Source organism: Emydura macquarii, unplaced genomic scaffold (genome assembly GCF_026122565.2).
Source record: "Emydura macquarii macquarii isolate MOO-44397 ecotype Brisbane River unplaced genomic scaffold, CSIRO-AGI_Emac_v2 contig_1348, whole genome shotgun sequence".
NCBI classification, from domain to species: Eukaryota; Metazoa; Chordata; order Testudines; family Chelidae; genus Emydura; species Emydura macquarii.
In genome coordinates this window covers 12320855-12345862 of record NW_027131485.1, presented here as the reverse complement: position 1 = coordinate 12345862, position 25008 = coordinate 12320855, and the positions used below count along the sequence as shown (strand labels likewise).

The following is a 25008-nucleotide window of genomic DNA, read 5'->3' as shown; positions in this document are numbered from 1 at the left end:
GAATTCTTTCCCAGGTGTCTGGCTGGTGAGTCTTGCCCCCATGCTCATGGCTTGTCTACACTCATGGTTATGCCGGCAAAACTTGGTGCTCTGGGTTGTGGGGAAAAGAAAAGAAAACAAAACCACGCACAACCCTGAGCAATAAATTTTGCCGGCATAAGCGTGAGCATGGACAGTGCTATGTCAGCAGGAGATGCTCTCTGCCGCCATAGCAGCCGTGGCTTGTTTAGGCGTTTGTATTATGTCTCGTCTGCCAATATAACGTGGCTACACTTGCGCTTTCTACTTGAGCTCTCCCACCGACGTAACGTGGCTACACTTGCGCTTATGCTGGCAAAACTTGTATCGCTCAGGGGGGATTTTTTTTCATACCCCAGAGCGACAAAGTTTCGCCAGCATAACCATGAGAGTAGACAAGCCCTCAGTGTGATTGCTATATTTGGAATTGGTAAGGAATTTTCCCCCAGGTCAGATTGGCAGACACCCTGGGTTTTTTTTCACCTTCCTTTGCACCGTAAGGTCCCAGTCACTTGCAGGTTTAAACTAGTATAAATGGTAGATTCTCAATAACTTGAAGTCTTTAACTCATGATTTAAGGACTTCAGTAACTCGGTTAGGGGGTCTATTCCAGGAGTGGGTGGGTGAAGTTCTGTGGCCTGCAAAATGCAGGAGGTCAAACTAGATGATCATGATGGTCCCTTCTGACCTTAAAGTCTATGAGTTACATCCCATGAAGGCAGACAACTAAATACTGACCAAATTTGATACGTTTTGGTATACAAATGCAAGAAGTCTAATTACTAGGATGGGTGAACTGGAGTGCGTGGTATAAAATGAGGATATTGAAATAATAGGCATCACAGAAACTTGGTGGAATGATGACAATCCATGGGATGTGATAATACCAGGGTACAAAATATGTAGGAATGACAGTAGGTCATGCTAGGGGGGAGTGACACCATATGTGAAAGAAAGCATAGAGTCGCATATAGGAAAAATCTTAAATGAATCAAACTGTACTATAGAATCTTTATGGACAGAAATTCCATGTCTGAAGAATAAAGCAATAGAGATGGTCTATCCTCTCCCCACCCCCATGATGGTGAAAAGCTCATGGAAATTAATAGGTAATATATAGAAAACTCAGTAATAATGGGGGATTTCAACTATCCCCCTACAGACTGGGTACAGGTCACCTCAGGACAGGATATAGAAATAAAATGTAATGACTGCTTCTTGGAGCAGCTAGTCCTGGAACTCACAAGGGTGAGTAATTCTTGATTTAATCTTAAGTGGCACATAAGATCGGGTTCAAGAAATGAATATAGCTGAACCACTTGGTAATAGTGACCATAATGTAATTAGATCTAACATCTCAGGCGGCCCGGGGGGAGGGGAGGGGGTGGGGAAGGAAGAAGAGGGGAAATACCAAAGAAGCCTCCCATAGTAGCATTTAAGTTAAAATGGGGAACTACACAAAAATGAGGAAGCTAGTTAAGTGGAAATTAAAAGGGTGAAATGCCTGCAAGCTGCATGGAAAAATTTTTAAAACCACCATCAGAGAGGGTCAAATTAAATGTATATCCCAAATAGAAGATAAATAGTAAGGGTTAAAAAAAAAAAAAAAAAAAGGCCACCATTGCTAAAAAACAGAGGAAAAGAGACAGGCAAAAAGGCATCCTTCAAAAATTAGCATATAAATCCCACTGAGGAAAATAAGAGCATAAACTCTGGCAAGTCAAATATAAAAGCATAATTAGACAGGCCAAAAAAGAATTTGGAAAGCAACCTGTAAAAGACACACTAACAGCAAAAATAAAGTATATCAGGAGCAGGAAGCCTGCCAAACAATCAGTGGGGCCACTGGATGATCAAGGTGCTAAAGAAGCACTCAAGGAAAACACGGCTGTTACAGAGAAGCTAAAATAATTCTTTGCCTTGGTCTTCACTGAAGAAGATGTGAGGGAAATTCCCACAAGCCATTCTTTTTAGGTGACAAATCTGAGGAACTGTCCAAGACTGCAGTGAGATAGAGGAGGTTTTAGAACAAATAGATAAATTAAACAGTAGTAAGTCACGAGGATCAGATGGTCTTTAAGACTTGTCCTACTGTCAAGAAGGCTCAAAGGCTTAACCTACAAACTGGTGAGTCTGTAAACTGCCATAAAGAATTCATCATGGCAACTAATACAAAACAATAAAATAGAATCATCCTGCTGGGATTGTGAAACCTAAGACCTGGAACCTAATGCTGCAGCCAGGGGGAAAGGATGTAACCAGTAGGTGCCTGAGATTGAATGTGCTTAGGATAAAGCAAACAAATGTAGCCATAGACTGTGCAGAATAGTTAACAGTAGCTAAAACGCTACCTTTCCATTTAATCACCACCTTAGCAGTAGTAAACAAATCTGGTTAAAAATGTAGTATTAAACTAGTGTAATAAAAATATGGCCACAGAAAAGGTTCAATAAATTGAACAAGGCACAATTGTTCTGTTTTCAGAAAATGTGCAGGTCTTCTGAGATAAGGCAAAACAGGTCTGCCAAGTGCTGACGAGACAGTTTAAATTAACCATGGTCAGGGTTAGATGTGTCACAGGATGAGGGGCTTTGTCCACGTGGAACCAGCACAGCAGATGCAAAGACAATCCAACTCCAGGACCTGCTCGAGAAGCCAGTCTTCGCCTTTCAGTGGAGCTGTGCATCTAGATCATATTTCTCACAGAACTTGTCTGTGAATGGAATACATGTGAGGAACTCACACCATTCACACTTGATCGGATAGAAATAGAACAGAATCACGAGTCCTGAGAAGAGTCCAATGAATATGAGCTGGAACACTATGATCTGACATCGCTTCCGATATAAATCAAACTTCCCAAAGCTAATGTAGGGCAGGAAGGCAAAGGACAAGAAGAGGCCACTGATGAATCCTGAAATATGGGCAAAGTTATCAATCCAAGGCAGGAGGCCAAAGGCAAAGAGGAAGAGCACCACGGCCAACAGCTTGAAGAAGGCCCTCCATGGCCGTGCCAGGATTTGCCAGCTCTGGAAGAGTTCCACAAAGAGACAGGCCAGGATTCCAAACTGGGATCCTGCGGGGCCCACCTGCAGAAGGAGAAGGGCACAGGTTATATAGAGTGAGACCAAACCAACCCTGCTGCTGATTGCTCCTGCTGGATCACAGTGTCACAAAGATCTCTCTCTTGCTATCAACCACTGGAATGCTCTATTTCAGTGACACTGACTGAGGAGCTGCCTAATTCTGAGTCAACAGCTAGCAGAGGAACCTTTTTCAGCCTGGGGGGAAAATGTATCTTCATCAAGCCTCTGCCAGTTTGATTCATCTCTCATTCCTTGTATGGTAGCATCTGAGCAACAAGCAAGCCATACAGACCAAGCTACATACCAGTATCCTGTGGTGAGGAATGGGGAAGGGATTGGAAAACATATTACAGAGATTAGCTAAGAGGCAGAGTATAAGTGATACTGGTTTCCAAGTACGGAGGGCAGGTAAAAACTGGGCTTAGTGCACAACCGCAACTATATAAAAAGGTGGGACTGAAATAATGGGATAATGTTATACATGTGCAGCGGGAGAGCATACTCATTGACTACGAATGAGGTTTGCTACATCCAGTTCAAAAATGTTAATGCACCACTAAAGAACAGATGCCCTCTGAAAGGGACTATGTAAAAACTCCTCCTCCTAACACAGAGCAGTTCTGAATCAGACTGCAAGCTGTTTAGTTCTCCCTGCAGAGCCAGTACAGTTCTGAGGGAGTGAGCTAGACTCAGTCTGTGCAGCATCAACACTTACTACGCTTCTATCGGTTGATTCATTGTGCTTCAAATACGTCCAAGGCAAGAAAGCACAGAGCTCACCGAGAGCAGGACTTGACCTACAGAACCTTTATTTCATTCCTAGCAATGGTGGAGAAGGCAAAGGCTCAGTTTGACTCTCAGAGGCAGCAATCACATGTAAGTGGAGCAGACCTGCTCTGGAGTCACTGAGAGACAGCAAGCCCAAAGGGCCATTCTACAGCCATTTCTCAGTACACAGCCACCCCTAAAGGCAAGGCAGAGCTCTCCAAGCGAGGAGATTTTATGGTAACTTGGCCGCTTTGCACAAACTGTTTTTTTGTAACGGAAATCTAGTTTTGCCTGAACATGTTCTCACTAGCTCACAGCATCCTCTAGGCCAGTGACACTCAGACCTCAGTGGTTCAGGAGCCAAATTAACGATCAACATTACCCAAAAGAGCCACGGTAGTGGGAATTCATGGTTTCATTTACTATAAATTCATATTTAGTTTTATATATAATTCTCACAGCAAAATGACTGACCAAGTATTATGATTTTATCAACTACAATTGGTTAACAACATAGTAAAAGCATCTTGATTGTTAATAACTTAGATTGCTGAATAATTAAATCACACAGTGTTTTAATATGTGCTGCAAAGAGCTCCAGGAGACACATTAAAGAGCCGCTTGCGAGCCTCTGTCTGAGTTTCACTGTTCTAGGCCCTACCATTCCTCTAAAATGCATCAGGACATTGCGTGGGAGCATGCATATGACTTCGGTTGCTAGATACTGATGGGGTCATGGAGGATGGGAGCAGGGAGCCATCAGGAGTAAAAGAGATGGAGAAAGGTGTGGGAGTAACATTGTATGTGCTGCTTCTGCCATCACAGGCTATTTTAGTTGTCTACCTCTAGCCAGCAGCCTAAAGGCAGTGACCATTTATGGCAGAGTGTAGGCATATTGCTCCTACTTGCCATACAAACATGCCCAAGATCATTTTCAGGAGTGAAGATAGGGCCATGCCTGGTTTCTGGCTGGAGAGGTCTAGAGACAGAGCCCATAGCTAATGGCAGCAGCAACTCCCATTGCTGGGACTCTGTCTAAGGCCAGGTCCACACAAGACCTATATCGGTATAACTACGTTGCTCAAGGGTGTGAAAAATCCACACCTCTGAGTGACCTTCTCCCCTACCCCCTCTCCCCACATAGACAGAACTATCTCAACAGAAGAGATTCTCCCATCAACGTCGCTACCACCTCTCAGCAAGATGGAGAAGCTCTCCTGTCAGCACAGGAGCTTCTTCACTTAAGCGCTACAGCAGTGCTGTTGATACAGTGTTGTAAGCATAGACCTGCCATAAGTCTTGTTTAGTTGTCTGGCAGCGTATTACCCCACCCAACTCCTTTCATTTCCATATACGGGATGGAAGAGGTTCTGGGACGGGCTGTACTGGGGATTGGGCTGATGGATAGTAGTGTCCAATTAAGTTCTTCACTACCCCCAGTGACTGGTTGCTGCCCTTCCTCTGGTGCCAGCATATCTGCAGTGGGCCTGGAGTTCCTGTCTGACCAGGACAACCACTGAGTCCATAGCAGGAAGCAGTATGCTTTCTGGGAGGGCTTCCCAGGAGAGTTCCTGCAAGAAGGGCTGTGGGGCATGGCAGCTCATCAGGTCCCCATTTTCTGCACTCTGACCCACCTTGCATTTTCACACCTGCAATGGCTCTTGGGCATTAGTTATGAAGTTCACAGTCTCAGGTCTGTCAGGGGACTGGGCCCCACAGGTAGGCTAACTCAGGATGGGCCACCATTATGCTGGGCAGCTCACCGCCTCCTCAGGACCATAGGCAGGGCACTTCCTCATTCCTGTTTCTTGGGGCCATGTCCTGAAAGAGCGAGTCCCTTGAGGATCTGGCGTGCTCTGGAGATTTTACTGTTCAGCAATAGTGTTGCCCTTTGCCTCACAGGCCAGGGAAATTCAGAGATGGCCCAAGAAGTGACAGTGGAAGCTGGAGCTCCAGGAGCAGTCATCGCACTCTTTATTGGAGTGGTGTCTACAAAGGAGGCACTGAGCCTCTCTGGGCATCCCAGAGCTGCACCAGTGTCCCCAGTCTGGGTAACTGGAGGCGGGCATGTTAGGGCAGGGTGATGTAGGATTCAGGGCTCCCAGCATGAGATGGGGGCTGCTTGCCTGCCAGAGGAAACCTACCTCCGCTCTGTAGGGCAGGAATATTGCGCTGGCTAGGTTCCCAGTGATGCCACTGAGCAGGTAGATAATGGAGATGCGATGCCAGCCCGCCAGCTTTTCCAGGTCTCGCAGGATTGTCATCTGGAAACAGACTGAAACCAGGCAGTGCAGGATCCTGCCAAATCAGGAGAAGACCAGAGCTGAGGCAGCAGCTACTAAGGTCCTGTGCAGTGCTGTTCTGTAATCCCTGTACCAGGCTCACCCACGGCCTCTGGCCTGCCTCCCACATGCACTTCACAGTCCATAGCCCCAGCAAGCTCCTGGGCCTTGCTAGGTTGGTTGTCCAAGGACATGAAATAGCTGTAGCTTATTTGAGGTGCAGAGGAGATTGGCCCCTGGTGAGCATTGCCTGTAACATAACCAAGTAGGGATAAACACTCCCCACCCCCTGCAGGGAACCAAATAGGCACCATGCCCAGGTATCCTACAGATACACTCCAGTACTGCATAGCAGTGACAGACAATGGTTTGTTTTTGCAGTGAGACTTACCCAGCATGGAGGAAGAGAGAGAGCCAGAGGCGGTAGAACTGATCAGGAATCTCTGGGTTTAGGAAGGGCAGGAGGCCACAGACATCATCCAGGCAGTGCACCTAGCACAGAGAACCAGGTCAGCTGGAAGCACAAGGATCTATAGGGGGCCAGTCACGCTAGCCAGGATGCAAGCAGTGGTAGTGGTTACTGAGTCATATGGCCCTGTACTCCAGCCAGGACAGTGCCCCGCCAGAGGCACTAGCAGAGCCTAGCAGGGGATGGGGAGGCATAAGGTTTTATAGACTGCGAGGCCGGATGGGACCATTGTGATCATCTAATCTGACCCCCTGTATGACACAGGCCAGAGAATCATCTCTACAGCAGATCTGTTAGAGAAACATCCCATCTTGATTTAAACATTGTCAGTGATGGAGAATCCACCATGACCCTTAATAAATTGTTCCAATTACTCTCACTGTTGAAAATGTGCATCTTATTTCCAGTCTGAATTTGTCTAGCTTCAGCTTCCAGCCATTGGATTGTGTTAGACATTTCTCTGCTAGATTGAAGAGCCCATTATTAAATATTCATTTCCCATGTAGGCACTTACAGACTGTAATAACTTTTTGAGTCTATCACTATAAGGCAGGTTTTCTAATTCTTTAATCATTCTCCTGGCTTTTCTCTGAATCCCCACCAATCTATCAACATCCTTCTTGAATTATGGACACCCGAACTGGAAACAGTATTCCAGCAGTGGTTCCCACCAGTTTCAAATGCAGAGGTCAAATAACCTCTCTGCCCCTACTCAACAGTCCCCTGTTTATGCATCCAAGAACTGCATTAACACTTGTGGCTGGTCTGGCAGGATGACTCTCCTGCCTGGGTCTCTAGAGAACTGAGCACAGCCCATGAGCATGTCCCAGCTATTCCTATCCTCGTGCACTTCCTCCCACAGCTGCTGGGACTCCCAGGCCTCACATGGCCAGCAAAAAGAAAAGCATCCCAGGGCTCTGATGTCATACTCCAGCAGGGGCCAGAGCGTGGGCCCCTGTACTGGACTTTTGTGGGATGTGACCCCCCCATCTCAGTGTTTGCAGGTCCAGTCTTGCCCTATCAACATGCTAGCCGTGCCCATGGGGGTGCCCCTCTCCAGAAGCATTTCTACCCAGTTCCTTAATGTACCACTCAGGCCCTTTTATGTCTCCATTTGCAAACATAGCAGACAGGCACCAAAACACAAAGCCTACCGGGCTCAAACATTCCCTTCGCTCTCCTTGGCACCTAGCGACCTATGCAGCTGGAGGCTGAAATCTGGCTAAAGTGCAGGCTGGTGTACGCTACCCCCTCCTGCCACACGACCATATTACTCTGCCTATCTCATTCTAGTGTACTAGTGCCACAAGATCTAAGCATCTCTGCCCCGTAGCCCTGTGTCACTGCCCCCTACAGGAAGATACGCATCTTCCCCCTGCTCAGATGGGGCATTGGGAGCCCACTCACCTGACTTCCTGTCACTGGAGGAGCCTCCATATGGGTATTGGCACTCTCTGCGCCTGCCCTAAGTTACTCCCTGCAACTCTCCAGTCACCAGGCCAGCTACTGCCAATGGCCAGCCTGCTACAGACAACCGACATGAGCATCTCCGTCCATTCCTGCCTCTGCAGAGCTCCCATCGGCACGTGTCTCAATGAGGTCTTCGCAGAACACCCCAGAATGCCCTGCTCCGCCCTGGCCCAGGAGAGCCGAGCCAGGGGTGCCAATTGCTGTGTGAGCACCAATCTTCTCTCGGTTCCCTTGCATTCCCCCTGACAGGCAGGCTTTCGACAAGGGGGCTCCCTCTGGCTGGGCAGGATCAGCATTATTCCAGCAGGGAGCAATCGTGTTTTTGTGGGCGAACCAACGCCCTCCTTTTCTGGAAAGTACCCCAAGTGCTGTGGTGCGACTGTCTAGAGCTAATACAATCACAGAGACAGAGGCAGAACCCATGCTATCAGCTTGCACCAGGCTTTCTGTAGAGGTCAGTGGGGCAGAGATACACGAACAGCCTGTCTTGGTCATGGAGTGGGAGGGAACACCAATAGATGAGGAAACATACAAGCGCTCTCCAGCCACAAGGAATGCTACACACCAGTGATTAGCATCCACCACTCACACGGAACATGGAGTCATGTTCTCCCCACTTAACGGAGAGGAAGCAAGAAGCTCACACAGCACATCCTGGGCAGAACTAGAACCACAGTTCTCAGTCCCCACCCCACATTTGTTCCTGACCCCACCAGGGCTGGGTGGTTGCCTGCAGCCCAAATCCAGCACTGGTCTTCAGAGAGGGAAGGGTGTTGCCTTCTCTAACCAGTCTGTTTCTGGCTCAGGGCCTCCGCCCCCCATTTGAATATGGGCAGAGAGCTCTGCAGGCAGTGCAACCTCACATAGGGGCCAGCTGTGGGGAACTGCAAGGGGCGCCCAAGCTAAGAGAAGGAAAGCTGCAAAATCTTGCCCAAATCTCACCAAGCCACTTGGAGGGGGTGGGGGAAAGGGAAGAGCAAGGGGAGGGAGGAGGGAAGTGGCCATGAGAACCTGCCCTACGGCCTCAGCCGTACCTGGGAACAGAGGGTTGCCTCCTCGTGGAAATATCCCCGCATGAAATCACAATACTCTCGGGATGTTATTTCACACCTGGAAAAAAAAGGAAACAGCAAGATTCCGCTGTGCTGCCAGGAGCACCTGGTGCCCTCTGGGAGCCAGCCTTGCTCAACAGGCCTCAGACCTCTTCTGTGCCCCTCACACTGAGTCCAGGCCCCAAAGGTGGCACCACTATGCACAGGATTCAGAGATCTGCTTCCCCAGCACTGCTGTAGCCTATCCCAGCCACATCTGTGCCACCCTTTCTGCTGCCATTGTGTGTGTTGTGATGTCCCCATTAGAGCCAGAGAATCATTCTGTGAATGATTCACCCAACAAACGCATCCCTCACCAATCTCTTACCCACACCCATCCTGAGTCACCTTTGGAACCTTGGTCAGTCCCTGCTCAAAGTCACCCTGCCTGGGGTCACTGCTCAAGCAGCCGAAGGCCCGAGGTTGCCCCAAGGAAGCACCGGAGGCTGCTTGTGCTGCCTCTCCCCTTTCTCTCTAGTCTCACTTGTAAAACCCTTCAGTACAGGGACCAAGTCTTTCCTTCTTTCTGAGAGGTGCTCATCACATTTCAGGGCATGCTTGGGCTTCATCTACTCTGGACTTCAGCCTCTGGTATAGCTGCACTGGTGCACAGCTCTAGCACAGACACAACTGACACTGGTGCAAATCCCACGACACGTGTGAATCATGTCTACACCAGGGGTTGCATCAACAGCTATGCAGCCCAGATAGACAAGATGTACAAGATGTACAAGAAGGCATTGATTTCTATTGGGATTTTGTTCTGAGAGTCAGATTGGAACAAGAACTAAGGATCTCCCTGCAGGAATTATAACCCTAGTCTATTGATTTTCTAGCTCAAGGAGTGACAGATGGTAAGTCTGCCACAATCTTAGGAGTCTCTAAAACCAAGTACTACAGTATCCATGATAGGGCTTTCTTATATGGTGAGAAACTTGAGGCAGGGACTGGGTCTGCCTCTGTATGTGTGCAGTACCTAACACACCAGGCCAGATCCTGACTGATTCTCTGGGCACCACCACCATACGATTATGTAGGAAGGTGCTAGTGGTTGCCAACAAACAGACCATTGGTCTATCAACAATCAAAGACCTTGTTAAACTGATGGGTGCTAAATACCCTTCATACAGGCTACACAGAAGGAGCAATTAAATACCCCTTTATATAGTGATAACTGGAAACAATAAGAAGCTACCAACCAAGGCCTAGGACACATGGCAAAGCCTGAGAGAATTAAGCAGTGTAGTCTGAGGGCTTCCCTGGTACAGATTGCAAATGCAAGGGTTGGGGGGAGTTGATTGGTTTCAGCTGTGTGTGTTCCTGTGTGTGCAACAAAAGAAAGCCAGAAAATCTAGTGTAGATCTGAGAGGGATCACAGACAGAGCTCCTAAGGGCACAGGACTCGCTGGAGAGGCAGACTTCTAAGTTGTGAACAAGAAAACTGCCTGCTATTATTTGTTCCTGCTGTGTTCCAGGGAATAGGACTCTGGCCATTCTTTGTAAATAAACAGGATCACACTAAAGAAATACCCCTCTATTGTCATTTTCCCTTCCTAATGGAAACTACCTCGCAAGACCCTGATTATTGGCTATCCACATGGGCCAAAGGGGCACCCATATAAAGAGCAAGAAGTTCCTCCTGCTCAAAGCCAGCCAGACCACCACACTCATGGTTTGCAGCACTGAATGATTCCCTGTCCATTATTATCTAACTTCTATGGACAGCTCCTTGTCCAGCCAGAGGATCTGGCCAGCCAGGGTATTGAGCCAGAGCAGTGGCTAGTCATTCCTCCTGCCAGGAAGGACAGGAACCCGACTGACTGTGACCCTGTCGTCATATATGAGCAAACACCAGGAGCATGACTCCCCTCTTGCCTAAGGGACCCCTAACACAGGGCTGGGATAGCATCCCGAGTTGCTGATCCTCTCTTCCCTCCATCACTGTAACCTGCCCTCCACTTGCCTGCCCTCTTTTCCCTGCTCCCCCATCCCTGCCCCTCTGGCCACATGAGCACCCACAGCTTACCGCATCAAATTCAAACACCGTGCCCTCACTGTAGGGCCTGCCATCTCTGCTCTCTTTCTCCAACTCTCCTCCCAACACTCTCTCCTTTCTACTCCCCCATGCACTGCTTTGTACCCTCACTCATGCTGCCCCTGCATTTGGCACAGCCCCATCTTCACTGCCAAGTGGCTTCCCCCCTCCATCAGATCCCTGCATAACGCTCATGCCCCAGGAGCCCTCCCTCCCTTCTCATAGTAATTTCCCCAGCTCCCTCTCCTCAGCCACTGCCAGTGTCTGGTTTAACTTTGGCCTGTCAGCTTGCCAGGGCCAGGAAGATGTCTTAACCTATGTGTGCAAAGACCATCCCCTTTTCTAGCATGACATTCAGTCCCATTCGGTCTACCCTGCACTCAGCAGGACACAGCAGGCTTCTGGACCACCCCAAAATTACTGGAGATCATCCCATGGGCGGCGGAGTCTCAGATTCCCACAAAGGGAAAACGTTTATTCCCCCCAATGAGGAATAAACGTGAGGGCTCCAGATCTGAGAAACGAGACAGTCTAGTCCAAGTGTTCTGCAGTGTCACAAAGGTGGCTCGGTTCAGCCAGCCAAGGGCGGCAACGGCTACTCTAGAGTGAGCCTGGCACACATTCTGTGCTGGCCAGGAGATGCTGTGCAAGGGGTAGGCAATGCATGGGGTAAGGGAGGGCTACAAAGCATAGTGTCTCCTGGCCCTCTGTGCTGGAGCCTCTGTATTGCTTCTACCTTTCTGCTGCTCCCCACACAGCAAAGGGCAGGGCCTTGCTCTCTGGATGCACAAGCCTGAGTTGGTTTCATTTCTGTCTGATTTCCCTTTTATAGCAGTGTCCTGGGCCATGCACTGCAAGGAAGAAACTACCCCCAGCGGAGAAGGACAAGCCCTCTGTGCCCACATGTAAATCACACAAAATGCACAACAACCTCCTGCAAAAGCACCATGTGTCTCATTCTGAGGATGGGCAGGTGGGCTCCATTACCTTCCTTTGGTCCCGATACAGCAGGGCCTGCCTGTGATAACGCAGTCCATGTGAAGGTGGTTGGTATAATTCCCAGCACTGTTTTTGGTGCAGATCTGGATAACAACAAATGGAATGAGATGGACGTGGGAACTTTTCCGCCATCTGTGCATGGGAAGGATGCCATGGCCATATTCTGAGCCACCTGCAACGAGGTCCAGGGTGGGGACGGGGCTGGTGGTTGTGGCCACATTCTACCTCCACCTGTGATTTGGCAGGGAAGCTGGGGAGGGGCTAGTGGGGATACACCTGTGGATACCTCCTGGGCTCGCAACAGAACAACCTGATCATAAATAGCTTGTTAGCTGCCAGCTAGGTGATTCAGTCAACCTTCCTCCCTAAGATGGGCTCCCACAGGCCCTGGAGGGAAATCCTAGCAGCCCATGCAGGCTCCTCCCAGTTACAGTTCCCTTGACTTCTGACTGGGGGACGCAGCCGCCTTCCCTCTGGCGGGCAGAATTCTGTATCTGCCTTTCACAGCAGGCACCATCCTTAACACATGCAGCCCTCAAAAGAGAGCACTCAGCAGGCTGGCCTAATGCGGTGAACACAGGCCTGTCCCTCCTCGCCTGTCAGATGGCTTTTCCCCTCCAAAACACCAACGTCAGGTCAAAGGTTCAAAATCTTAGCTGACTGGAGTTGCTATTCAAAGACCCTCTGCCCTGGCTGAGCTGGGCTCAGGGCCCCTCACCCCAGTGGTGGCTGTGGGCCAAGTCAGCCCCCAGAGCAGCCAGGGCTCCACACAGTCCTTGTCCAGCGCTTCCCCTTCTGTGTCTCCCTACAGGAGGGGAAGCGCTGGACAGGGCCGCTCAGGAGGAAACTTCTCCTGGGGCTACTCCTGATCCTTCTCTCTCTCACACACACACACGCGCACGCACGCACGCATGCACACAAAACTGATTTCTGTCTGGGGTCTTGGGGCCTGGAATCTCCACCAACTGGTCGGGGGACGATGTGCAAAGCATCTTTATGATGAGAAGGTGAAAGCCATCAGGCAGAGCCCATCTCCAGAACTTCTGTGAGGCTGGAGTGCTCAGCACAGTCCGGGCCATTCCTGGCCTGCAACTCCCTATCCCCGCACCCATGATTCGGGCAATGCTTACTGGCCACTTGGTGATGTCATCAGGCCATTCATGGGGATCCATCGAGGCTGGCTGCTCACAAACCCTGAGGCAACAAAACCCAACAAATCACCTGAAGGAAACATGCAGCAGCAGACAGGGCAGGCTGGGGAGGAGAACCCCCACTGCCCAGGAGCCACATTGTTGCTGCAATTCCCAGGGTTCCCTCCAAGCTCATGTGAAATGTCCCCATTGATGGAGCTGGGGAAGGTTAGACTGGGTCAGGGATCGCCCAGGGTCAGATTCTCCAAGCTGCCATTGGTAGTGCTGTGCCACGGGGACCGAAGAGCAGTTGCTTGAACGGGAACACCTCAACTACCCTGGTGCACTAGCCGATTCTACCAAACCCAGCATCTGGGCCACTTGCCGAGCAGCAAGCTGGCTGGCCAGCGACCTGATACAGTGCCCCAGCTCTGCCCTGTCTGTCAGCTGTCGGACTCCTCTCCACGCAGGGCCAGCCCCACAATCAGCTGCCAGCAATCCCTCATTGCACACACACACACCCCAAACTCCCACCACATGGAGTTCCAGGGAGATTCCCAGGAATCTGGGTGAACTAGGGAAATACAGGGCTCCAACGGAGGGCAGGGTGGATCTTCAGGAGAGGGAGCGATAGGCAAGCCAGGGTGTCGCCCATGGATTGTGGGCTTCTGTGTATTTACCAGAGTCACAGAGCTGCCTGCAGGTGGGGCTGGTGCTACCAGCCCAGCAGGAAGTAACAAGGAAGGCAGGGAGACTGCACAGGGGGAAGCAGGAATGGCCTGCAGGGCAGGGGGTGGTGCAGAATGGGACGGCCCAGCAGGGTGAATTCCAGCAGTTCTAAGGCAAGCACACAGGAGCTTCCTGCCTGGATGCTGCTGGGGGCTCCGGGAGTGGATCAAGCACAGGTTACAGGCAGACAGCAATGGCCGAGGAAGGGGAACAGAAATCAGACCAAGTGTCCAACTGGTCTCTGAGCAGCACCACCTGCCCCCCTACAATCCACACCCTGTGCCTCCTTCCCTGCCCCTCCACCACCCAGTGACATCCTCTGCCCAGAGGCACTGTGCCCCCCACCTCTGTCCAGCACGGTTTGCCCCATGGCATATGAATGTATCAGTACCACATGCCGTGTTGGGGTAAGAACCTCATCATGCTCCTTTGTCTGTTCAAGGCCCAGAGCAGTCTCCTTCCCCAGCTGTGGACCCACTCCCATTGTCTGCCCCATTCCCCAAACAGCCCCTGCTTCCTTGAGAAGCCCCATGTTAATGAGCAATCCCAGTCCACTGAGCAGCTCTGGGCCCCACCCCACTCTGCATCACAATTCCTCTGACTCGTTGCACAGACACGGCAGCTCCTGGCAGTCACCAGGCAGCGAGAGTCTGAGCTAGGCCCGAGCCAGGTGGTGCCTACCTGGGATCCTGGTGACAAACAGATCCAAACTGTCTCTTGTCTCCTGCCAGCGTTGGTGTGCTGGGATGGTGGGGCCACTTCACCCACACAGCCAGGGTGGACTGTGGAGGAGAGAGCAGAGAAGACATGACTGGTCACCACAGAGCCCAGGAACTCCAGGAGGCAGAGGCATTCACAGAGATTATCTGCGGTGGGGTGGAGTCTCAGCGATTGAGCAGGGGGCTGGGGGATTGGAATGAGATGAAGTCACACACGCTGGGTAAGGAAACTTGTGACAACAGGGCCTACAAATTTATCCTGCTTGTGAGCCCAGCTGAGAAAAGTGAGGGAAAGTTTACAAATGTTCCAACAACCTAGAACAACAAATGGTGAGGAGGAAAGGTATGGAAGGGAGACAAACCAAATGAAGAGGCCTATTGACAGAACTCAAGAACTGTGTTAAGATCACATTTGGTAAACCAGAGAAGTGTGAGACCAGAAATCAATATACCAAAATTGGTGTGAAAGAAATTACATCTAATTGGTGAACAAAATAATGAACCGACTGGCTATTTTGTCCCATCACTCCCTTTTAGGGTCCTTAAAAGAAAACACTCTGGGAGCAAAATCAAGAAGCTGACAATTGCTGGCTGGGAGACAGGTGGACCAGGAGTGAGCTTCACTATTCTGACTGCTACCTCGGGATGCACCAGGACACAGCTGAGCCTTCATCACTCTGATCCTGAGAGATGCCCTGAAGAGACTGAGCCAGAAAGAGGGACCCATATGACATCACCACCTCCACAGGCTTCAGCTAAATCCCAGACCCCACCTGGGATGTGAGACTGTCACACACACCTCTTGTGTCTCTTTTTCCTTCCACACTTTATTTCTTCCCTTTCCTATACCTCTTCTTTTTCCTTCTGTCTAACAAGAATCTGGCTTAGCAGCCAAGATTATATATTCTGCAACACTGCTGTAAGCCTGTGATCAAAAAGGCAGCTAAAAGCAATGCCCTAAACAGCCGGCGCTGGTACGAATTTGCCAGATCTCAGAATGGCTGATCAGACTGTTTGCTGCACCTGTGTTTCTCCAGCATCAATGCCGCAAGTGAGAGTCAGCACCAGTGCCAGAAGCTGCATTTTCGGTCTTTGCTGTTCTTTCTGCTCCCTTTTGTGTGTGTTTGTCTTCTGGGAGAGAGGATCAGACTTGCACAACAATTTGAGCCCAGATCAACTAACTTCTCTGTTCCCCAAAATGACAGTTACCACCTTCTTTGACACCATCTAAGAGACTCCCAAACAAGGGTTTTTTCCTTCTAAAAACTTCCTAGCTAAAGGGAACAAAGGATATTGTTAAAATTACATTTCAATGCTGTAAGCTGTTTTCCCTTCTTTTCTATATCTTAATAAACGGTTACAAGGATGTCTAATGGCATGTTTGCCATGGTATTAAACAGGCTGTCTCCCCCAAACCCTGAACCTTTTTAACACTGTTAATGTCAGACAGTGACTGGATCCTGTTAACATCTTTGACTCTTTGGGCCAATTTATTCCATCTAAATTAATACCAGACCCAGGCAGGTGGAAGGCTGCAGAGATCCACACAACTAGGCAGGGAAGCTGGAGGTGTAACAGCTGTCAGGAAGACAGGGAGACAGGGTTGGGGGGTCCGAACTGCAGGCGTGATGATGGGTAGTGTGGGAGGGGAGGTGTGGCGGGCGAGGGGTATGTGGCTGGGGTTGCTTGTGGGACACTCACAGAGCACTCCTCCTCCGACGTCTGCACACAGCCTGACTTGTCGTTGCGCACACAGCAGGCTGAGTGCTTCTCCTTCTCTCGGGTGGAACTGATGAAGCTATGAACCTGCTGGTCTTGCCTCATGCATGGTGAGAACTTCGCCCCCAAGTGGATCAGGGCTTCCTAGGAAAGAGACAAGGCTAGGAGTTCAGCCAGGCAAGGGGGAGAGAGAGGATGGGCAGCAGCTGCCTCTGGCAGGCCGGGTGGGGCAGGCAAAGAGCCGGACATGGCTAGCAATATTCACACATAAGATGTGATCCCAAACAAGTGCCGCCAGCCTTCCCACACAACAAGGATCTTCCTGATCCTGTGCAAGAGCCCCCTCATGCTAGTTCCAGTGAAGAGATGGAGGGGAGGGCACCAGTTAGGGCAGCCACCCCATTGCACAGACTCCTATAGGGCTTGACAAGCCCCAGCTTGTGCCCCACAGAGGTAGAGCTACATCTACAGCAGGACATTCCCCTGGCCAAGGTGCCAAGTGCCAGGCAGGAGAGGGCTGGCCCCATTGGAGACACGCCACAGGCCTCCCTAATCAGGGAATGAGCCCAGCCCAGGAAATGCCACTTCAATGGGACCCTGAGAAGCTTGGCTGGGCCAGGCCGCAGGCTCAGTAGGAAATCCTGCTGAGGAAACACATCAGAGCTCAAATGGCCAGTCATGGACCTGAGCATCACTGGACACACCATGGCACCAAGGTCACCGCCCTGTGCAGTGACAGCGAGGCTGCTGCATCCCTCAGATGAAGGTGGGGGTGGATTATCTGCCCCAGCCTCAGGGGCCCAATCCAAGCTGGCAGGACTCACCGAGCTGGGGCCAATCCAGAAGTTTTCTTGTTGAACATATTTGACATTTTCATAAATACCCCTGTTCCTCAGGACCTGCAAGACAAGAAAGCAGCAGCCTCCTCTGAACCAGGGCTAGTGGAGGGCACCATGGGGGGCAGGGGTAGTGGCAACAAGGGACATTAATTGAAAAGGAGCGGTGGAAACCCGCACCCCAGGGGAAAGTGGAAACCCTATTAACAGCTCATCAGGCTCAGGGTTCTTTAAATACTGAGCTTTCCAAAATGTGGAAGCCATAGCCCCCCAGAAGGAGGCGGTGTGTACACGGGTTGGCCTTGGCCTCTCAAATATTCTCCAGAGCTTCCGCTTTCATTAACATACACCTTTATCTCCAGCTGTTCTAGTTGTGAAAACTAAACCCTTGAAAACATGCCCTGAGTGTGATGGATGCAGCAGTGTCCGCCCGAGCCTGAATCCAGAGCAGTCTCCTGCCCCGTTCGTTTCAATGGATGTTGACTCAGATGCCTGAAATGATGTCATAAATGTCACCCTTGGAAACTGCTTCACTGAACATCAAAGCATGTGGGAAAGGAGAGGAAGGATCATACTATAATCTATGAATGTCTCCCAAAGTGTGTGTGTGGAGGGAACGGGGGTGGTGTGAGCCTTTGTCAACACATGGTAGGCTACAGGAGGTGAGTGGCACATGAGTAGGGATGCATTTTCCTAAAGGGGGACTCAGCTTCTCAGAATTTGAGAAACCCCATTTTCACCCTTTGGAAGGAGCAGGATCATGGGTTGGGATAAAATGCTGCAGCCGCTACTGGGGGAGTGGAGGGAGGTTGGGATTTGCTCAGATTTTAAGGGAAATCCTGTCTCTGTGTCACTAAAAATAAACTTTTCTCTGCTGTGAATGCCCGTCAGGGCTCAAGTGAGGAGGGGAGAGCGCTGCTAGATGTACACCGGTGCCACTAGAGGCACAAGCTGGAAGGGACATGTAAGATCCTGTGCAAGGGAACGAATACAAGCACGTGAAACACAGCCTGCAAATCTAGCCCTTAATATATCACGAGACTGTTTGTAAGGTGTTATCCTAGGAGTCCTGGCCAAATCCCAGCTCTGCCCCAGGCCCCTGCTTGGGATTCCACTCAGACACCTTCCTTTTAAACAGTGCTGCAGGAGCCAACAGGCCGCCAGGATCCTGCTCCTCAGTCTGAAAAGTGCCATGTTGTTGCTATCTGACAGATGCAGATATTACCAGCAGTCCTCCTGTCCTGGTGGGCTTGTCTCCTATCACTCAGTGCTAATGGCAGGAAGCCAAAGCACGCAGGCAGGCAAGCCCAACGGGCAGGTTTGTCTGCACAGGCAATGTGCTGTCCTTGAAAATCAGCCAGGCCTCTCTGCACAGGTGGGACTTTACAAGTCTGCAGGTGCGTAAGTGAATGTATACGTGCTGTGCTGCTGCAGGTGAACACAGGCAGGTGCATCGGCCTATAGGTTTGCATGTGTGTGAAACTGCAGCTGCCAGCCCCTTGGGGAGAACATTTGGCTTCCAGCTATTGGCCTTTGTCAAGAGACACACCAACAAGTCACAAAATGGGGGGAGAGGTCAGGGACACTGGTAACAAACAACCACTGAGAAACAATTACAATTCACATCAATCAGCAGAGGATTTACTCACTGAATCTACAGTTTCGTGTTGAGAAAACCCCACAGGGGCAATGCCATAGATACACACAGCAAGGATTGTGATGAGTGAATGCACAAAGGTGACCCAGTAGGTGAAGAAAGGCCTAGACAGAAGGAGATGGAGAGAATCACAGATCAGAGCCAGGAACCAGATCATGTTAATATTTTCTGGAGGTGCTTTTGCTCATGGAGCATACGAAAAATACCTGATAATTCATTGTCTGCAAAGAGTTTTGCTGTGCTCTGTAATGACTTGGCCTTACACACAGATGGGCAATAGTCTTTTCTGGTTTTCATTAGCACAGAGGACTAGGCACAAGTATAATTAGAGCTGGGACAAGACTGGAGGAAATGGTTTTGAAGCCCGTGGGAGGATTAATACCTGGGGGGTCACACCCTGCCGTATTCACTTCTTATGAACAGTTGTGCAAACTTTGATGTCACACAAACTTTGATGAAAATAACAGGCATGAAGCCCAAATTCATTTGTGACTAAAAAAAAATTAATCAGGGAGAAGGTAAAAGGAGGTGATGTCCCTGTCAATCTGGCTAATAAAACGGGGGGGGGTCTGGACAGAGGATCACCATCGTTCACCACCAGCTGAAGTGCTGGACTGGCAAAGTCACGCAGGATCCAGGATGCCCAGGACAGGACTGTCTCCCTGGGACCCAGGGAAAAGTGATGAGTGCAGGTGTTCAAGGAATAGATGAAGAATTCCCACTGCAGGATGCATGACACACTCTCTCTCTCTCTCTCTCACACATAAACACACACACCAAGTCATATGTATCCTGCCCAGCAGGGGGCAGTGGTGCTCACATATTAACCAGCTCATTGCAGCCTCTTCCAGCAACCTTTGAAGCAAAGGAACTGGCTCCTCTCACCTGTGGTCGTCCATGTCCTCAATCTGCCGTTTCACATAGCTGTCTATGCGCTTGCGGTAGGTGCGGTTGGTCAGCCTGCCCACCATTCCCAATCCGTACGGCCTCTTCTCCTTGGCAAAGAGCTTTCTAACTGGGACAGCAATGCGGTGGCCGCGTCGCTGCGGACTCACACTCACCACCTCCTGTCGTAAGCGAACCTTGGGCTGAGGCAGGGTACCTTCCTTCTGTTTCCTCCAGCCTCGCTCCAGGGGACTGGAACACAAAGTGGGACAGCAATGCTTTGCTTCTGCAGAGCGTAGCAGGGAGCAGAGGTCATTCCCTGGGCTCTGGCCCTGGGGACAGAGAGGGGGACAGGAAGGCAGAGCAAGGCACTGGAGGGCTCCTTCCTGTCCTAGCCAGTAGCTCCATGGAACTACAGATCGGAGCACCAACCAAACTCCATTGTCAGATGCTGGCTGCAGCAGCAACAGGTGTCAGGTAACTGAGCACTTGGCACAGAGACCCCAGGACCTTCCTAACAGACCATCTGAATGCTCAACCCCCAGAATGTCTATGGGGAGAAAGGAGTGGGGGCACTGCTAGACTGCACAGGAAAACCCTTTCCAATGGCCCTCCCACTCCATCTCCCCGTCCCCTGCACTGCTCGCCCCACCTCCCCGTCACCCCTTTCCCTGCACTGGCCACCCCAGCTCCCCGTCCCCTGTACTGTTCACCCCACCTCCTGGACCCTGTCCCCGAATGGCCTGCCCACTCCATCTGCCCGACATCTTCCTGTCTGCCCCATCCCTTGCCCTGCCTCCCAGTCTGCCTCGCCCACCTGAGACCCTACCTCCCATCCCCCCCAGTTTGAAGGGAAGGACGTATCTACCCCAGTTAAGTTAATAACTTGTCATGTAATTTTGTCTCTTTAAAGGAGCAAACAAACCTGAGTGTTCCAGGAGAGGGCTGGACACTTCAGGGCACACTGGTTTGGGAAAATTTGGTACTGGAAGTGCTTTGGGGTTACCCTACAAACAGTAATCCAGGCTGGTGGAAGCCACGGTGGGGCAGTTGTGATGTAGGCAGACTCCTGGATTCAGAGTTGCTAATCTTGGGATGCACAGCACACAGACACTCCGGGTGTGACCTGCGTGTTCATCTGCTGATATCCAGACTGTGAGCCACAGCAGCAGGGCATTTCAGGCACCCAGGATTATAGGCAGGCCCCACACTGATCTGCATTCCACTCCATAACGTGACAATGCCTGTGCACCACATACCCCAGATTGAAGAATTCTTGCAAACAGTGTCCATGCCCTTGCCCTCCTTGTGCTTCGCACCGAGGGCATAAGGGGTGGTGTGGACAGAGTCCTCTCCAGTTCCTTCTCTCAGATTCATAGACTTTAAGGTCAGAAGGGACCATTATGATAATCTAGTCTAACCTCCTGTTTTAATGCTCAAAAGAAATTTAATGAAACCATCTTTGTAACATGTAGGGATTCTCAGTGTATGAATGATACAAACTCTTCCAAGACACTCTGAGAAGTCAGTGTTATGTTTCACTTGGAAAGTCATCCTACATGATCAACATGAGTTCAGATTTGACCTGTGGCTTAGCCTTGAACACCTCTTAGACTCCTGCGAGTTTGAGGTGTTTCCTAGGTATCTTTCAAGAGGTCCTGCCCTCAACATTTCCTGCTATGAAGTCTCTGATTTGATCTATGACCAGGTGCATACCCGACTCCCTGAACTGGCACCTTCAATAGTTTGATACAGTTCCCTAGAGTTTGAATGAAATCATTTTTATTTGATAAATAAAACCATTAAATGATATAAAAATGGAAACACTGGGAATTAGATTTTGTCATATTCTCATTGGAAATGTGGCAAACTCCCAGTGTTAGTTCCAGAGTCTGTGTCATAGCTGGTAACATTCTCAAGAACGTGGCGAGGGAAAGCGTTAGCACAATGAGATGGATTGTGAGCAGCAGAACCACGACAAGGTCCTTCCCCATGTCTGCTGTGCATTCCCACCCTGGTGAACTGTTTGAGCCAAGAACAAGGCTGTCCTATGCCAGTGTGAGGTGCCAGTCACTCAGGGAGTCTCTTTGACTTATCAGGAAACAAAGGGAAATGACACAGTTTGAGTCTCTTGCTACGGTGAGGTATCAGTTACTAAAAGGTACAGTCACAAAAGTAAAATGCCTGCAAACTGCATGGAAATTTTTTTTAAACACCATAATAAAAGGTTCAAACTATATGTATACCCCCAAATAAAAAAAAAATTAAAAAAAGGAAGAGGAACAAAAACAACAATTGCCACCATGCCTAAACAGAATAAAAGAAGCAGTTAGAGACAAAAAGACATCTTTTAAAAACTAGAAGTCAAATACTACGGAGGAAAACAGAAAGAAGCATAAACTCTGGCAAGTCAAGTGTAAAAGTATAATTAGGCAGGCTGAAAAAAATTGAACCAATTAGCAAAAGAAAAAAAATTACTTAGTTTTTCTAAGTACATCAGAAGCAGGAAGCTTGCCACATAATCAGTGGGGCCACTAGTAGATTGAAGATGACAAAGTGTTGCAGAGAAGTTAAATGAATTTTCAACATCTTCACTGCAAAGGGTGAGAGGGAGATTCTCACAGGGAGTCATTCTTTTTAGGTGACAAATCTGAGAAACTGTCCCAGACTGAGGTATCAATAGAAGAGATTTTAGAACAAATTGATAAATTAGGTGGTAATAAGTCACCAGGGCCAGAAAGTATTCACCCAAGATTTCTGAAGGAACTCAAATATGAAATTGCAGAACAACTAACTGTGGTATATAACCCATTGTTTAAGTCAGCCTCTGTACCAGATGACTGGCAGATAGCTAACGTAACGCCAATTTTTTAAAAATGCTCCAGAGGTGATCCTGGTAATTACAAGCCCATAAGTCTAACTTCAGTACCAGGCAAATTAGTTGAAACTGTGGTAAAGAACAGAATTATCAGACACATAGATGAACATGATACGTTGGGGAAGAGTCAGCATGGCTTTTGTAAAGGGAAATCATGGGCCACCAATCTATTAGAATTCTTTGGGGGGGAAGAGGGGGGGTGTCAACTAACATGAACAATGGTGATCTAATAGATATAGTTGTACTTAGACTTTCAGAAAGCCTTTGACAAGGTCCCGCACCAAGTGCTTTTAAGCAAAGTAATCATTCATGGGATAAGAGGGAAGATCCTTTCATGGATCAGTAACTTGTTAAAAGATGGGAAACAAAAGGTAGGAATAAATGGTCAGGAATCACAGTGGAGAGAGGTGAATTGCGGGGTCCTCCAGGCATCTGTCCCGGGACCAGTGCAGTACAACATATTCACAAAAGGTTTGGAAAAAGGGGTAAACAGTGAGTTGGGAAAGTTTGCAAATGATATAAAATTACTCAAGACAGTTAAGTCCAAACAGACTGCAAAGAGTTACAAAGGAATCTCACAAAACTAGGTGTCTGGGAACAAATTGGCGATGAAATTCAAGCTGATAAATGCAAAATAATGCACACTGGAAAACATAATCCTAACTCTATATGCAAAACGATGGGGTCTAAATTAACTGTTACTACTCCAGACAAAGATCTTAGAGTCATTGTGGATAGTTCTCTGAAAACATCCCCTCAATATTCAGCAGCAGTCAAAAAAGCTAACCAGAACCAGAACCATTAGGAAAGAGATAGATGATAAAACAGAAGATATCATAGTGTCACTCTAGAAATACACAGTACACCTTGAATACTTTGAGCAGTTCTGGGTGCCCCATTTCAAAAAAGTTATATTAGAACTGGAAAAGGTACAGAGAAAGGTAACAAAAATGATTATAGATATGGAACTGCTTCCATATGAGGAGACTGGGACTGTTCAGCTTAGAAAAGAGACGACTAAAGGGAGATATTATAGAGGTCTACAAAATCATGAATGGTGTGGAGAAAATGAATAAGGAAGTGTTATTTTCCCCTTCACATAACACAAGAACCAGGGGTCACCTAATGACATTAATAGGCAGCAGGTTTAAAACAAACAAAAGGAAGCACTTCTTCACACAACGCACAATCAACATGAGGAACTCATTACCAGGAGATGTTGTGAAGGCCAAGAGTATAACTGGGTTCCAAAAAAGAATTAGGTAAGTTCATGGAGGACAGATCCACTGATGGCTACTAGCCAAGACTACTACCCATCTCTCAGCTCCCTGCCAGGAGCCCACCGGCTCCTGGGCTCCCTGTGGGCTGCCCCCCCCACTCCCTGGTCCCAGCCAGGAGTCTGAAGGCAGCTGCCTGTGTCCCATCCAGTCCCAGTTTGCAGTAGAGAAGTGAAATTGACAAGAATGACAGCCCCTCCACCACTATAAGGGGACACAGCGTCTACACTGACATCGCATCGCCCTAACTGTGCCGACAAAAGCCCTACATCACCACTGTTTTGTCGACAAAAGCTGTCTTTTATTGACAAAAGTCTAGTGTAGACCAGGCCTGAGGCGTGGCAGCAATGTTAGAGACCATAGCTCTCCATGGCTTGTCTTCACCATGAGCAATGGTGGCTAAGGCCTTTCAAACCTGTGGTGTGAAATGTCCTTCCCTTCCCATGTTTGGGACCCTGGGTTAGATTCTGCCAACTGTCAGGATGATACTCACAGCATCAAGTGGCTTCTTTCAAGTTCATTTTTGTCTAAGGCACCTCCTGTTAGATCAGCCTGATCCTGGGGTTTCATCTCAGAGTCCTTGATTGCAGCTTCAGATGGAGATTCAAACACTTCATCAGGGTATGTAGAGAGCTCCTCGTGGAGGACTCCTTCCTGGGCAAAGAAATATAAGTCCCGTCAAAGACATTCCAGTGACTTATTAGAGCAAAGCAACTCAAAAGGCAGTTCTGGCAGGAGTGGCACCCCTCCCTTAAGCCCACACACACTGCTGAGTGATAGCGTTCTTACAGCCTTTGGCTACTGAGACAAAGCCAGCACTGCTCCCCTTACCCGAGCAAAAAATGAGGTGTCCAACTCATCCGGGAAATCCACTGTGTCCTCCTCCAAAAAACTAGCTGGGGTGAAGCTGCGCCGCTGAGCCCTCCTCAGGGTACTGTCCTTCACAGAGCGGCCCTGGGA

At 49.3% G+C, this 25008-nt stretch overlaps 2 protein-coding genes across 5 annotated transcripts in view; one reads left to right on the top strand and one right to left on the bottom strand.

Moving 5' to 3' along the window:
- Positions 1–25008, top strand: part of SNRNP25 (small nuclear ribonucleoprotein U11/U12 subunit 25) — a 42693-nt gene that overhangs the window by 8837 nt on the left and 8848 nt on the right. The gene's annotated exons all lie outside the window — the stretch shown is intronic.
- The window catches only part of RHBDF1 (rhomboid 5 homolog 1), a 63333-nt gene continuing 40657 nt past the window's right edge, over positions 2333–25008 (bottom strand). For 3 of the 4 annotated variants that reach the window (XM_067551193.1, XM_067551194.1, XM_067551195.1), the window contains 13 exons: positions 24880–25002; positions 24542–24702; positions 19894–20145; positions 19001–19112; positions 17340–17414; positions 16498–16659; positions 14759–14859; positions 13349–13412; positions 12207–12301; positions 9128–9203; positions 6546–6646; positions 6017–6170; positions 2333–3107 (listed from right to left, as the gene is read on the bottom strand). In XM_067551193.1, the coding sequence (XP_067407294.1) occupies positions 2688–3107; positions 6017–6170; positions 6546–6646; positions 9128–9203; positions 12207–12301; positions 13349–13412; positions 14759–14859; positions 16498–16659; positions 17340–17414; positions 19001–19112; positions 19894–20145; positions 24542–24702; positions 24880–25002 (1896 nt within the window). In that variant the 3' untranslated portion in view covers positions 2333–2687. Of the gene's footprint in view, positions 3108–5506; positions 5694–6016; positions 6171–6545; positions 6647–9127; positions 9204–12206; positions 12302–13348; positions 13413–14758; positions 14860–16497; positions 16660–17339; positions 17415–19000; positions 19113–19893; positions 20146–24541; positions 24703–24879; positions 25003–25008 lie in introns of all 4 variants that reach the window. The other variant, XR_010920362.1, reaches the window with a different exon arrangement.